This window comes from Aspergillus nomiae (genome assembly GCF_001204775.2).
Source record: "Aspergillus nomiae NRRL 13137 chromosome Unknown contig00108, whole genome shotgun sequence".
Lineage (NCBI taxonomy): Eukaryota > Fungi > Ascomycota > Eurotiomycetes > Eurotiales > Aspergillaceae > Aspergillus > Aspergillus nomiae.
Window position 1 is genome coordinate 64,166 of NW_015378163.1, and position 15,220 is coordinate 79,385.

General features: G+C 48.4%; 6 protein-coding genes across 6 annotated transcripts; 4 read left to right on the forward strand and 2 right to left on the reverse strand.

Moving 5' to 3' along the window:
* Positions 1–88: 88 nt before the first annotated feature.
* On the reverse strand, positions 89–638 carry ANOM_004376 (putative prefoldin subunit 1; the record flags this gene model as incomplete). The annotated part of the gene is made up of 3 exons (XM_015549633.1): positions 575–638; positions 345–511; positions 89–257 (listed from the first exon to the last, which is right to left on the reverse strand). The coding sequence occupies exons 1-3, from the start codon at positions 602–604 to the stop codon at positions 89–91; spliced, it is 366 nt and encodes a 121-aa protein (XP_015407554.1). The 5' UTR covers positions 605–638.
* A 539-nt stretch (positions 639–1,177) lies between these two features.
* ANOM_004377 (isopenicillin N synthase family dioxygenase) lies at positions 1,178–2,355 on the reverse strand (the record flags this gene model as incomplete). The annotated part of the gene is made up of 3 exons (XM_015549634.1): positions 1,178–1,407; positions 1,463–1,901; positions 1,972–2,355. 3 exons carry the CDS (start codon positions 2,353–2,355, stop codon positions 1,178–1,180), a joined length of 1,053 nt encoding a protein of 350 aa, XP_015407553.1.
* Positions 2,356–4,842: 2,487 nt separating this feature from the next.
* ANOM_004378 (uncharacterized protein) lies at positions 4,843–5,415 on the forward strand (the record flags this gene model as incomplete). The annotated part of the gene is made up of 1 exon (XM_015549635.1): positions 4,843–5,415. One exon carries the CDS (start codon positions 4,843–4,845, stop codon positions 5,413–5,415), a length of 573 nt encoding a protein of 190 aa, XP_015407560.1.
* A 1,500-nt stretch (positions 5,416–6,915) lies between these two features.
* ANOM_004379 (uncharacterized protein) lies at positions 6,916–8,131 on the forward strand (the record flags this gene model as incomplete). Its single annotated transcript, XM_015549636.1, has 2 exons — positions 6,916–7,915; positions 7,975–8,131. The coding sequence occupies 2 exons, from the start codon at positions 6,916–6,918 to the stop codon at positions 8,058–8,060; spliced, it is 1,086 nt and encodes a 361-aa protein (XP_015407559.1). The 3' UTR covers positions 8,061–8,131.
* Positions 8,132–9,266: 1,135 nt separating this feature from the next.
* On the forward strand, positions 9,267–10,805 carry ANOM_004380 (Rcd1-like cell differentiation family protein; the record flags this gene model as incomplete). The annotated part of the gene is made up of 4 exons (XM_015549637.1): positions 9,267–9,738; positions 9,806–9,961; positions 10,021–10,396; positions 10,470–10,805. The coding sequence occupies 4 exons, from the start codon at positions 9,267–9,269 to the stop codon at positions 10,645–10,647; spliced, it is 1,182 nt and encodes a 393-aa protein (XP_015407561.1). The 3' UTR covers positions 10,648–10,805.
* A 790-nt stretch (positions 10,806–11,595) lies between these two features.
* On the forward strand, positions 11,596–14,423 carry ANOM_004381 (putative PHD finger domain protein; the record flags this gene model as incomplete). The annotated part of the gene is made up of 5 exons (XM_015549638.1): positions 11,596–11,766; positions 11,877–11,974; positions 12,040–12,259; positions 12,316–13,161; positions 13,218–14,423. 5 exons carry the CDS (start codon positions 11,596–11,598, stop codon positions 14,421–14,423), a joined length of 2,541 nt encoding a protein of 846 aa, XP_015407562.1.
* Between the last annotated feature and the right edge of the window lie 797 nt (positions 14,424–15,220).

A 15,220-nucleotide genomic window follows, 5' to 3' on the forward strand; every position in this document is an offset into this window, starting at 1 on the left:
CGTCGAACTCGGGGAAGCCAAATTTCCCAAAGCCAAAGTAGATCCGTAACAAACCCCAACATGACTTCAGGACCAGAAGCGATTCAACTCAAGCCTTACCACCAGACTTCACAAACCGCTCATAATGCTCCATACTGTTCTTATGTGTCATCTCCAGCGAACTCAACTTCTTCTCCAACCCCGACACATCCGACTTGAGTTCCGCCTTTTCGGCCACTAAGCGTTTATCAACCGTCGACATTGGGACACCCACGAACCTATAGCAAGTCAAAGTCAGCACCAGGTCGGTCTTTGATGCCGAATCCAAGCGAAACATTGCTCGTGAAAGGTGGAGGCCCACTCACATTTTCCCTACACCTTCGTAGACAGGCGTGTCCTTAGGTAAGGAGCTCATCTCACTGGACGTCAAGTCTAACAGTCTGATAGCCTTCTGTTTTGTGGTCACTTGGGCCTTGGCGATCCCGATCTGTTGTTGGGAGGTGACTATGCGGTTTTCGAGTTCTTGGAGGAGCTGGACATCGGATTTAGCCATTAGCTAGGTGTTTATTGATGTAGTAGGTGTTTGAAAAGTTACCTTTTGCAGAGCTTCATTGGGAAGAGACATTTTGACAAGGTATAGGGGTGTTAGATATGAGGGGTGTGGTGAGGGGATGCAAATCGCGGTCGCGGGATGTTCAAGAAAGGGGTACTGTAGATATTTGCGATTGATATGTATTCGCAATCGGTAGAAAAGTGTGAGCTAGAAGTTTGATCAACTCAGTGAAGGTCTATAGCCTTTGTTATTGTACTCCTTATAGAGGCAAGACGGAGGCTCGGGCATAAACTTATCGGCGGCCAAAGCTCAGTTGAACTCCGCCGTCACGACCAGCGGGGCGTTTTCCAGATACGGTGCTTCTTAGGGCTTAGGGCTCTCACGTCACTGTATATACTCTGTACTGTCCACCAAGAGCTTGACTTGTATATTTCAATACTTTGGGTTGGTCAGGGTGGATATCATTCGAAGAAAAGCTGGATGATACGATCAAAATGGGATTGTGTGCGATATACAAACTCAAGCACATGCGAAGATTGCTACCCAGGACTTTGTTCATTCTCTTAGCTCATTTCCAACAAACTGGACTGTCAATTTTCTAATGATGTAGAAGTGCCACGATCAGCCATGGTGGCTCGGCTTTGTTCAGTACATCATAGAGGCTCGCATCTTGTTATACTCTGCCTGTGTGATTGGCTTGTACTTGGCGGGCTGGTTCTCGCTCATACACGATGGAATACATTCAATCACAGATGATGGGTCTGGAGACATAAAGTAGGGAATCGAGAACCGCTCACGGGTCATCCGATTTGGACCCTCGTAGCGATCGGCAAGCGGTGGCATTCTGACCCTGTGGTTTGTAGATTTGAGTCGGTCTGTACGGGTCAGAGCATTCATCGCCGCATTGTGCCAGTAGAATAGGATACTTACCATTACTCCACATTTGCAGAAGATCACCAACATTTACAACAATGGCATTCTCCAAAGGAGGTGCAGAAACGAATGTACCTGGCCGAGAAATATCTTCAACCTCCAGACCTCCACAATCATCTTGGAACAGCATAGTTAAGGAACTCCAGTCCGTATGCGCTGGACAACGGGCTGTCCGCTCTTTCTCAAGATCCTCGGCTGGTACGGGCAAGTAATGTAGTAGTCGTAGTTGATTACCGTGGCCGGAATGTTTGTCGACTAAATAAGAATCGTCCTCTAGATTCAATCCGATGGCTAGAGCACGTAAAAGCTCCTCGCCGACTGTCCAGCACTCCCAATAGAACTTGATCATAAAAGCCCTGAAGCCAACGAGGGCTTCGTCGGGGATCCATTGATTAGGTTGGTCAGCGTTTTGATCACTCCCGATATCGTATACTTCCTATGGCACTATAAGATACAGTCCTTATCTTTACCGTTCTCATCTCAATACATGACGTTGGTCCGTGTACGAGGTAAGCCATAACATACTTTGACATCTGGGATCTCTCGCAACTTTCTTTTTGCTTCTTCATCATTTCCGGTGGGCATCGTCTGGGAGACTTTCTCCAATCCAGGCCATGAATACCCCCGATGCACTGCCCAACCCTCAGGATGAGGCGCTTCATCTTCTCCTCTTCGGGAAGATTGAAAAGACGTTTCATCCAATCAAATGCTTCATTCAGGACGGACTCGGACAGCGAGTGGTTGATGATGTAGACAAAGCCAACGGTTTGGCATGCTTTGACGAGTTCTTGTGCCGTTCTTAACCGCGAGGCTTGGTCCTGGGTATTCTTCCAGGACGAGAAGTCAACGATAGGAATTTCCATTGAGGCTGAACCATCTCCTGGCGCCATGCTAGCGGGTGACAATTTTATAAAAGCCTATCTAACGATTGAACTCCAATGTCCAAAAATCACAACCTATAGAGAGGTTACTCGTCTCGTTTTTGGTGGGCGGTACGCATTTTCCATGGATATGGTGGAGACGGTGATAGAGTTGAGATGTGATGACATTCCCCTCAGTCACATGCCGCCACAGGGACTTCCTGTTCAATAGTCTCTTGATTCCCCAGTAATATACTGACCTTAAGCCTAAAAACTACATATTTAAACTCCTTCCAGAATAACTAAGTGCTAATGATGGTTTAGAAAGTGTAGTAATGTCAAATTGTGGAATTCAAGATTTCCTATAAGCAATCGCTCAGAAAGCTGTTAATTCGTAAGGTAGGAAATCCAATTTGATCTGAGATTTCGTAAATAATTCTGTCAAAGTGAGTTCAGGACTTGCTCGCAAGCAAGCTACCTGAGCACAATATGATCTTGATCGGACATTGCGCAGGTCATTGTGAAATGTGTACTGAATGCGTCTACCTTGTCCCCAGAGCCGAAACACTTTTGGAAGGATAAGCGATGAACTGTATTGGAGTAAGACCACGTTAGTGCACATCGTATCAACTGTCAAATAACTGGGTTTCAATGCCCTTGCCATCACCGAATGTCCTGAATAATTTGGCATGTCATGAGGCGGAGGTCGTCTGATTCTTTCCGGGTATGATCGTGTCGCTTAGTTGACAGGGATTTGCAGGCCAAGTTCACTATTTACCCACTTTCTCAGCAAGGTTTATCTCCTACCTAGTAGTTTTAGGCTCTAGTATTGTGATAGAACGTTTTTTTTTTTAAAGAAAATATCACTGACTCGGTTGCCTTGCCCGTCGCCTCGTTGCCCTCGGTCCTGCGTACGACTCCTCAGTTCCAACAACTCTGGTGGCCTCATAAAATATAAACGGTAGCTGAGAATTCATCCCTCCCAGAAGTGTGATGTTTCCTCATGTGCAGTGAGCAATATACTTACTATGACGAGTTTGCAGCGCTGCGCTTGAATGCCGTGTTGATTTTGAAGGATCTTCCTGGCTCTGGAGAGGATTTCTGGCCCGTACGGTGTGGATGCCTGAACGAAGAACAAGTCGGTATTTGTAAAAGCCTGGTTTGCACTTATATTGAGCGTTGCAGTTTGTCAAGCACTTACACCATCTAGGATTGAGAAAAGGTAGTAGAATCAAATAGTTCAACACTGAAATAGCCTCTCTCCCTCTCTATACATACCCATTCATTGACCCAAGTAATTGTCTAAGTGTCATACGACTGGCAACATTGTAACGGTTTTACACATTTTAGTACGGAGCAGTGACTATCGCATTGTAGACTGATCAGACAGGAGTTCCGACGGAGACCGGATTGCAGGCTCGACTAAGATACGGGCTTCCATAGCAGCCGTGCCGAGTCAGGCGTAATGTTTGGATCAGATTTCATGGCGTCATTAAAACCACCTATCTGGGAAGCCCATGGAGATATATAAAGTTGAATTTGGTAATAGAGTGTTTCTGTTAAGAAGTACCACCTAGTGCCTCGGTGGTTCAACGCTTAGACAAATAATGCGACGTGCTATTTTAACACAGTCACTTTCCAAGGTTAAGAAAGGCATATCCAAGAACTACATGGCGTGCGAAACTCAGCAAAAGGAAAGATTGAAAAGCATGCATTGCTTGAGAGTTCGGTTTTCGGAAAATAACCTTGAACGTTAGACACGATATGTAAGAAAATGTTTTTGCCCATTATACAGTTTTCTTTTTAATTTTCCCTTTTCCACGTATGAGAACCGGAAGAAACAGAGGTAAAACTGCACGAGCTGTAGCAGAGTATTTTTTATTGAGACATGCACCTTGATGTCAAAGGTTCATATTAATAGCCAAGCAGGTGGTTGGACAATGGGTGGACACGCGGTTGCTGTGGCAGGGATCTCGGTGGAGATTGCGCCTAACTACCAGAACAAGTACAGCCCGATGCAGAATACATCATCCACCCGACTCCGGTCACCGGTACCGTGGCCGACCGTTCTCGAAGATATCTGGAGTTGGGATTTAGCCACTGAGTGTGAGTTGCTTTTCATACATACCCGTCAATTTGGATGTTGCTTTGTTTCAAGTCTTTCAACCACCCACTAACACTACGGTTGCCGCTTTCAGTAGTTTGTTGACCGCATGGTATTTTTACTGTCGCATACCACACAACACTCGATCACACCAAGAATCCTAATCGAAATCTAAACCGAACGCCGATCTCAAGAGTTACATACAATTCAGTGGGCGGACTCTAGCCCTAGCCGCTAGAATGAAGGTATTTGGGTGGATCTCGGCCGCATTCTTCGCCTCGACTGTATTATCGATAGAGACGTTGCCATTTTCTCCTCCGCAATCCGCAGAAGCAAACAAAAGGGCATATGAAGTCTTGCGTATATTAAAGCGGGCTGACAGCTGTCCGGCTGGGTATGACCCATGCTCCAACATGGGTAGATCCGACGTCTGCTGCAGACAAGGTTCTGTCTGCTCTCGCGACGCCGCCGACAATATTGCCTGCTGTCCGACTGGAGCGAAATGTACAGGTTCTCTTACCGGAGACTCCACCTCTGCCTCGACCACCTTTAGATTTCCAGGAACCGCAACTGCTTCTATGACCACCACGGGACCCAATGCTGCTACTATTACTGGGTCGACGATGCCAGGCGCTTATCCGTTTATCTATGTACCGACGACGTTCCCTAACGCCGGTGTATGCTCCTCATACTACTCCTTGTGTCAAAGTGAGTACACTGGTTGTCTCTCGAGTTTAGGAGGAGGCTATGCAGTCACGGTGGCAGCTGAGGGTGGAGGTGTAACCCGAGCTGGCGGAGGGGCAGCCGGAGCAGTCTCTACCTGTTCCAGCTTGAGTATGGACGCCTGTCATGGCCTCAATCTGGGCTACTGCGACACATATGCTACTGGAGCCGGAGACATGAATCGGGCACCCCCGGGACGGACCTCGAGTCTGGAAGACCTCGTCTTTGGCATGGTCATTGGCTTGGCCGGTATGTTTATTTGATCAGCGTTGATGCTCTTACATTTCTTGATGGTGGATATGCGATATGAAAATATTTTCTTTGTTCTTTTTCTTTTACCTATATGTTACAGCAGATTGATCTCCTGGAAATCAAACGAACGGGACGTCTTTCGTGCAGATACTGCCGGAAAGCCTATGGCTGGACTGTTGCCTGATTTGAGGTCGTATGCTTTTCTTTCGGAAAGGATGATTGAATGATGTTATGTTCGAAGGCTATGCTAAGGTGTAAATCTACTGTTCTTTGGCGTCTATGTATGTACATATCTAGTTAGGATTAGGGGACACAAGATCCTTACATGACTGTCTGAGCCATATAAGGATATACTGATGACCGGGAATGAATTAACTTGAGACTTTGTACCAGGCAATGAGGCACGCACAAAGAGGACGGAATACTGACACATACAAGGCATCACACCGCTTCATTGTCATGAATGGTGTACCGAACACCTTAAAATACACCCATCGTACATTTGCTTGCGCTAATTTCATGCATGAGTAACTAGGCTAGAAAAAAGACTAGTCTGGACCATCCCATCGGATAATCTTCCACCGGTGTGTGTTGTCCCTGATTCATACGCTTTGCTGGCAAGGCACTAAAGTGTGACGAGACAACACACAGGCACAGATGGCCTTTGCATGGACGACAACAGGCTCTGCGTGGGGCCCCTCGAATAGCTGCCTCAGGTGTGAATTTATAGATCGATGTGTCGAATGGAAGCGGGGGATCCTCGCACACCGACTCGAGTTACTCAACGCGCGATTTAGTTCAGGTTCTATCTTTGTTCCGCTGGTATTAATGGGGAATTAGTATGAAACTGGTGTCAGGGACGGAAGGCAAAAATGGTCAGCGAGGGCGATGATTGATTGAGTCATGTCTCTGCCGTTTCTCCAATACAGTGAGGGGCACAGCGTCCAATGCATTGCGACGATAAGATCAAAGACAAGGAAAAAGCTGGTACTCACCCAGCCCCCTCATTTTCAATGAAGGAAAAATTAGAAATTCCTATCAATGAGTAAACTTTGATGTCAGTACCTCATTGGAGCCTTTTTTCTTGTGTAGAGGTAGCGATTGGCTGTTGCTGTTGTTTTGTTGCAGAAAATCCTGGTGGTTGGGTACTATACGGGAGGCTGGGAGACAGGGCTTCAAAGCAAAGCTGACGGTCACTTACCGTCTCTTGGTCACCACGAGGATTACCCCCCCCCTCATCCACCCCCTCATTCTTTTTTCTTCAGAATTCTTCTGCCACTGTTTGCTTGTCATGCTTGCTTTGACATTCTTTCTGACGTGGTTACGAAGTTGAAGATTGTTGTCCTTCGCTTACAAGCTCTTATCGATACCGACCCATACATAGTCCGGGGTGACCGGTCTAGCCAGTTTGAATAATATTCATCGACATTGCTTGTGGTTGATCGGGCTTGGAGAGGGACAGAGCGAGTTTGGCATTCTTCTCGTGATCCCAGCACATATCTCCGTCCACCATGCACACTTCTCGCATATTACATTCAGCGATTTCCATACTGGCCCTACTGGCGCAAGTTCAGCGCTCTGCTGCTTCCCCTCTGGATTTTGAGGAGGCCGGCCTTGAGAAGCGCTGCGCGAATTCCTGTGGCTATTATGGCCAACTCTGCTGCAGCTCTGGTCAGACGTGTAGCACCGATAGCAATGGCCAGGCAGTCTGTGCAGATTCCTCTGGTGGCAGCTGGCAGTACTTCACCACAACCTTCGTCACCACGGAAACCGATGTGGCGACAATTACCTCTACATGGAGCAGCTATGTAGGACATACAACGACTGCCGGAGGTGGTTCAGGGAGTTGCAAGGCCGAACTGGGCGAGACCATTTGCGGAAACACCTGTTGTGGTGCGGCGTACGTCTGTTCCAACAACCAATGTGTGATGGGAAGTTCGTCAATCTGGGCCACCGCTACCGCTACACCTCCAGTACGAGGCACAAGTGCATCCACCATCACTGCGACTGCATCGGTAACAACCACACAGGGCTTTGTTGCTCCTGTTGGCACCGACGGAGCCATACTCATTGGTGAAAAAGCGCCAGACAATGGAGGACTAAGTGGTGGAGCAATCGCAGGCATCGTCATCGGAACAATTGCTGGCGTCTTTCTTCTTTTGCTTCTTTGCGCTTGCCTGTGTTGTCGCGGAGCTCTGGAAGCTTTGTTTGCTTGCCTGGGTCTTGGTGGTAGACGAAGAAGAAAGGAGACCACATATGTGGAAGACCGGTATTCCCATCATGCGCATGGCGGCAGGCCTGAAGGACGTACCTGGTTCGGTTCGCGTCCGTCAGCTCCAGCGCCCCAGGGTGGCGAAAGGAAGAAATGGGGTGGATTGGCAACTCTTGGAATCATGTTGGGTGCGCTTGCTCTATGTCTGGGACTGAGGAGGCGCAGAGACCACGAGGATGAGAAGAGCGACTACACTTACCCGAGCTCATACTACTACTCTGATTATTACACCAGCGCAAGTATGTGTCCTCTGCTTTTGGCACTAATGGATTTATAGCCCTTACTGACTGCTCTATAGGTAGTGCAAGCTCGGATAGGCGAACGAGACGGACAAGGGACACTAGGCAATCCAGACGATCTCGCACGCGCTCACGACGGTCATGATTAACGAAGTGATACAATGAAATCCACCAATGAGTCGCATAAGACCAAGAACCTATTTATGACTTTCTGTTTTCGTTTTCGCCACGTGTTTTTCCTTTCATATTCTTTTTTGGTTCCCCTCAAGCATAGAAAGGCGCTGGTTTGGCATTTTGTGTTGTTTGTATCACCATGTTTCTGTTGCCTTACTTGCGTCAAATCCCGTACCCTTTTCTCCCTTTTTTCTTCTTGAAGTCGATATGTATGATGACGAGCTATGTATTCATGTCCTAATGACCTATCCATTTTTTTTTTTCTTTTTCTTTTTCTTTTTATTATCCCCCCCCCTTGTTTTCGGATATATTCCGAATGGGTCAATGAAAGAACGATGTAAATACGAAATAGTGCAATGACAATTATGTGAGACACTAAGTATTCAAAAGTCTTGATTGGGATCGTTTGGATAGGTCAATTGCATGTAGCCGCAGGAATCGGAGTATATTGCGCTCAGACCAAAAGATATGAAATGCAGGTCGAGGGCTTTAGACAGGAGGACTGAGGGGGTGGGCAAGATCAGGCACTTTCTGCACCGTAATGACGGGTACCGAGTCCCTCTGCTCAAAGCTACCGCAATAGTAACCTGCATCTGCCGGAAGAACTCGTGCGACATCCTGTGTAACGTGCAAGGCGGCAAGTCCACAGAGGGACATCGGCACCTTAGTATTGTATGCTATGGAGACGCTTCATTTGATCATTTTCAATTGAAGTTAGAGTAAAACCGAAAACCATGGCCGACGAAAGAATGTCTGGGTTGGAACGGTCGTAGTTATACTATCAATATCAACCCTACTTAAAGGGGCAATTGGCTGTTGAAGCTTGAGTGACTTGAGACGATTTAAACGGGCCGCGCACGGATTTAAAGCATCAAGTCAATGCTCGGCCGGAACTTGCGTTCTCCCCGCCTCCCGTAGTCCGGAACTTCCTCGACTTCTCCATCCATCGCTCACACTTCATTCTTCAACACACCAAATCGCGCACTTCCATATTCAACCCTCAAGCAAATAGCCACGACAAAAAACTGTCATTCATGAATTTAGTTTCGGGTACAATTCCTTGACAATAGAAACCTTTCCCTCGACGTCTCATTCCTTGTATCTGTCTCCGGTCGCTCAGAACAGCCACTACTGTCCTCCTGAGGATTACGAGTCCCCGATCCTTCACCAGCCCGTCATGCTTCAGACGCAGACTCAGCACGTTTTTTCTCATCAGCATCAATACCCCGCTGACCCCTCCTGGCTGCAACATCAACAACAGCAGCAGCAGCACCATCAAGCCCAGCACCACCCACACCAAGCCCAACAACAGCATTCTTCCTTGGTGGCCCAACAACATGCCCAAGTGCAGGCCGCTGCGGCAGCAGCCGCCGCAGCTCAGCAACAACACTATAATCGCATCGCTATGGCCGGCAATCCTGCTGCTGGAAACCCAACACAGGGTGCGGGCGCTGGAGGATTGAGCGGGGATGGCGCTCTCCCAGGCGCAGTATCGGTGATGGATGGTGGGATCAGCGATGAGAACCGCAAGGTTTTCATCTGGGTTGCTGAGCTTTTGGATCCGAACCGCAGAGAAGCTGCTCTTATGGAACTAAGTAAGAAGCGAGAGCAGGTTCCTGAGTTAGCGCTTGTCATTTGGCATTCGTTTGGTATGAGCTGTCTCCTATATGTGGCGATTTTTTGACTTCATGGGTGCTAACAATTCTGTTCTTGTAGGCGTCATGACTGCTTTGCTTCAGGAGATCATTTCTGTATACCCCTTGTTGAACCCCTCTCAGTTAACGGCTGCGGCTTCGAATCGAGTCTGCAACGCCCTGGCTCTGTTGCAATGTGTCGCCTCCCACAATGAGACCCGCACGCTATTTCTGAACGGTACGTAGCAGCTCATGCTTGTCTACAATGCTTATTGACTGACGCAAACACTCCTCCAGCTCACATTCCCCTTTTTCTTTATCCCTTCCTGAATACGACCTCCAAGTCTCGCCCGTTCGAGTACCTTCGCCTCACCTCTCTTGGTGTGATCGGAGCGTTGGTCAAGAATGACTCTTCTGATGTCATTAACTTCCTCCTCACAACCGAGATTATCCCCCTCTGCCTCCGTATCATGGAAACCGGTTCGGAGTTGAGCAAAACAGTTGCTATCTTTATTGTGCAGAAAATCCTACTCGATGATATTGGTCTTGCATATATATGTGCGACATACGAGAGATTCTATGCTGTGGGGACTGTCCTGAGCAACATGGTCACCCAGCTCGTGGAGCAGCAGACCGTAAGGCTTCTGAAGCACGTCGTGCGCTGCTTCCTTCGGTAAGTTCAGGCCACATATGATCGACGGCTAAACAATACCTTGCATTTGTGAACAGTGCCTAACTATCTGTAGCCTGAGTGATAACAGCAGAGCGCGTGAGGCCTTGCGCCAATGCCTTCCCGAGCCTTTGCGAGACGCCACTTTTTCCTCCGTCCTCCGTGATGATGCAGCCACGAAACGTTGTCTCGCACAGCTTCTTATCAATCTTTCCGATAATGTCTCCGATGGCGCTCCGGGTGTTGCTATGTAAAAAGTCGAAAAAAGCATTGCTTCCGTTTTGAATTACTTGGTATATTTGACAACCTTACGATATGCATGGGACGGTCTAAGGCGAATCTGGGTCATAAGGCGCAAATGTGTGAAAATGGCAAATAACGGTATAACCAAGAAGAAAGAAAAAAGATTGGGAGAGGAGCACCGGGTTGGGGATTTATGAGACCACTATGTAACAAAGTTTGTCCTTTTTTGTTTCCTGTCGCATTTTTTTGTTCTTCTTCTTCTTCTTTTTTTTTCCGCATGGGTCTGCGATTTTTCCTCCTTTATCCCATTTCGGTCATAATGGTATAGGCTTGTACGGTGGCGTGGATATGGATGGCGCTGTCTTTTCTGTGCATTCTGCTTGTCCTTGACGATCCCTTTCCTCATTTTCCATCTGAATGAGATAGACCCTCTTTGAGCGAGATACCAGAATCTAGGTTTTGATTCATGCGTTGGGATTGTATGTACGAGTGGAAGACGTTCTGGTCTGCAAATTCTGAGGCACGGTTTGTCTTTATTCTTACTGTCTTTAATTAGGTACAACGTTGCCTTGCATATATTTGCTCTATATATATTTTTTTAATAAGAATTTGAGTATTGGGGACTATCCTTGACTCCTTACGTGGTAGAGATCTAAAAGAGCACTTTATCGGAGAGCTCGCTAACACTGGAAATCACCTGACGGGCGGAGGTCTCGACGCGCCCCGTGAGCTCATCTCCATCTCGCAGACACGCCCGCCCTGGCAAATCCCGCCCTGTGTTCCGCCACTGCGTCTCAATAATTTGCTTCGATTGAAATTGAGCCCCTGATAATATTTCTCTCGCGTATACATATTTGGCCTCTTGCTTACAAGGAAACAAACATCGCACAACAGCAAAACCGTGATTTTCGAAATTCGGTCCTGCGCTGCGGCGCCGTTCATGCGCTCGAACCGCCGACATGGTATCGCGAAAGCGCACCCGTTCCGAAGCCGACGCTGCTCCGGAGCAGCCACCTGAGGAGTCTGGTTTGCTGCACCGACTGCGGAATTGCTGGGAGTTCGCAAATCTCATGCAGTATATTGCGATCTTCGGCAAACCTATGAAGATTGATGAGGATTTTGGTATTGAAGTATGCCATCTTTCCGAACTAGCATCTATAAAATAGCCTATTCCGCCCTTCTTTAACTTGCTTGTCGCGTGTAGTAGAGGCTGACCTCTTCTTTTCGTACTATTTCACAGGATTTAGAGAAAGAATGCTTGCAACCTGGTTCTTCCGAAAAACTTCTGGAGATTGGACTCTGCCTTCTGAAATGGATCTCGTCGCATCGAGGTCTCACGTATGTGACCAGGCTTTGAGCCCCTTGAACTTGCACGAAGTACTAACACTGGCGGTTACCCTTAGATTCGACAATTTTGACGAATACACGCGACGTCAGTATAATGCCAAAGCACCTCATCTCCTTAACCCGTTCGGGCACGATGAGGTTCCCAATAAGTTTTCCGAGTTCGACGTCTTCTTGAAGCTTCGCGTCCTTCATCAGCTGACAATATGGACGTTTTGGAATCCGGATCGCATCCGCGATAAGATGCCAGAGCAAAGGGAGGTGGACCAAACGCAATGGGTGAGTACTGTTCGGAATGGTCTTGTGCTTGACGCTCGTTGCTGACTTCAGATCAGCGCATTGAGGAACTAGGTTACGATCGTGAAGGGAGATACTATTATATCCTAGATGACAATCGGCTCTATCGCCGTACTGATCCTCCACCCCCTCCTCCGAAACCTACCAAGTCGAAGACGAAGAGAAAGAGCGCACGTGCTGTGAGAGCGTCAAAACGCAGAAAAGTCTCAGGGGTCGCTGCTGCGGAGGAATCTTCCGGCGAGGAAAATAATAACATCAATGGAGATGCCGCCGGGGATCCTTACGAGGGGATGAAATGGGAATGTGTTGCAATCACGTTAGAAGATTACCGCCAGTTTCTGGATTCAATTCGGAAAACGAAGGACCCGGACGAGAAGATCTTGAGGGATCGCATTGAAGAGCAAGTGTTGCCTGTGATCGAGAAGGAAGAGGAAGCGCAGGAGCGACAGAAGGCGAAGCGTGAAAAGGAGCTTTTGAACCTGCAGCTGCTCGCCGGTGCGAAGCGGTCAAGCAGGCTTGCTGGAAAGGCTGAGAAGGAGCGACAAGATCGAGAAGCTGCCGAAGCGGCACGGAAACGAGAAGAAGAGCTAGCTGCCGCCCTGAAGGAAGAAGAGAGAATCAAGAAAATGGAAACAGAAAGACGGTCGCGCATCATGACTCGTGAGCAACGTATCAGGGATCGGGAACGAAAGCGTATCCTACATGAAAGTGAGCTAGAGCGGATAGCGGAGGAACAGAAGAAGCTCGAACGGGGCGAAAGCAGGATCTCTGAAAGACAGTTGAAGGCCGAATTGGAAAGACAGAAAAAGAATCTGGAAGATCTTTCCCAGGAAGATGAATGGATATTCGATTGTTCTGGGTGCGGTATGCATGGAGAGAACTTGGTATGTCCTGTTGGCGCCGTCCCATGTGCTACGACATCTTTACTAACCCTGCATAGGATGATGGCGAGCATAGCGTTGCATGTGAGAAGTGCAATGTATGGCAGCATAGCAAGTGTCTCGGTATCTCGAAACAAGAGGCCGAGCGTGATGACTTCCATCTTGTCTGCAAAGATTGTAAACGACGAGAAGAGGAGGCAAAGAGACCGAAAATCCCGCCATTGAAGTTTCGTGTTGGCTCCTCACCGTCTTCTGCGGCTGTTGAAGCTGATCAGGAAGGCAAGGGCGTGGAGACTGCACACACCTCCGTGCCATCGACCGTGCCTCCAAACGGGTCACCGTCTAAACTGCCTATAATGCAACGATTCTTGCCTCCTCACAACACAGCCCAACCTGTTCCTATGTCACCCGAGCGCCGCCCGCAATCTGCCCATGCCGCGTCGATCGGCAGTCCTCGAGCTCTCTTTTCTCCATCGAAGGGTGCCAATGGTTATTCACCTTCTAGGGAAGCACCTCCGAAGCTACCATCGCTCCAACAAGCAACACACCTGCCTCCCAATGGCCGTGTCTCTTTTAACGGTGGCTCTTTCCATTCTTTCCATTCACAACGGCCATCATCCTCCCACTCCGCTCAAAGCCCGACATTTCCCTCACCTATCCAGAACCGTCCCTCAATGTCACCTACCCAAGGCAATCGTGATGTTGGACCCCTTGCCGGGTTTCCACCTGCCCCACCATCAGACAACTCAGGACCATGGACGCCTTACAGGCAACACCAGGCCCCCCGCCGTGGCAGTGGTCATTACGCTTCCTTCTCTTCGATCCCCGGTGGACACCCGTCCTTTGCAGCTACGCCCAATGCCAGTCACTCGTCCCCCCCACAAAGTTCACATGGCGGTGTTGCGCTATCAGGGATCAGCCCAACCAAGCAATCGCCTCGCCCTGTTACTTCTGGGAGTATGACAGGTGCGCCAATCTTGCCTCCTATACAGAAACTTGAGCCGAGTCCCAAGTTGATGGGACGCAGCTCGCCTGATGCCCCCATTCCGCCACCAGTAAAGTGTATGACCCCTGAGCAAGAGGAGCGCAGACAGCGCGAAAACGCTTTGATGCTTCATGCCCAGTCTCACGCTCCCAATGGCCAACATTCGGCGATGTCGTCTCCATCGCTTAATCGGATCCCGCCCCTGGGGCCATCTGCGCTGTCGCAAAGACATGAATCATCGTCCCAATCCCAATCTGGCCCCAAGACGGAGGGGCAATAAAGAATTGGTTTTGGCCGTTATGCGTAAATGCTTTTCCTCTTCCAATATCCCTTGGTTCTCAGGGAGTCCCGATCGCTAGGGATTTTTGGCCCTTCGTGGAGCATTTTAAATCTGGAGATATATCGCTAGGCTAACCGAGGAAGGCTCAGTCATGTCAGTTGACGTCTATTTTGGGTTACTGGATCTACTGGATCTCGATCGGCAAGGTTACACGGTCAGCGCAGGAGAATTTTGTGTGATGGCGAATGTCGTGAGACCGGAGAATATATCCCCAGCAAATGAGGTCGGCATCAGCAGGGCACGCAATACCTCTGGAGTTATATGTCCCATATCCTGCAGGACATTGCCCGCAACATGACACAGTGGGGATGACAACCAATTCCTCAGGATCGCATTATCTATTACCCTGAAATGATTTTCAGGCTTCATTGGCTTCCGTCTGCACGTCATGTGTGGACGGACTAATTATTTTACTTTTCCCTTCTTACAGAGATATTAATACCTGCATAACGGATGGGGAACGAGACCGTGCTCTTTTGATGAAAACTACAGAAACACAAACCAGGATGGGTGGTTGGGCGTTATGCCATACATAGAGGGAGGATATTCGCAGCAGATGAGTTTTTTCTGGCGGGTGACATGGGTGATCTCAATAGGGGTCAAGGAAAAGTAATTTGCATGATATTAGATACCTACTATAGAATAGTAGAATACTATGAAATTGTACACTACATCCTTCCTCCCCCCCTTTCTTCGGCTAATCTAATACTAACAATAGCAAGGACCCGGGAGGAAAA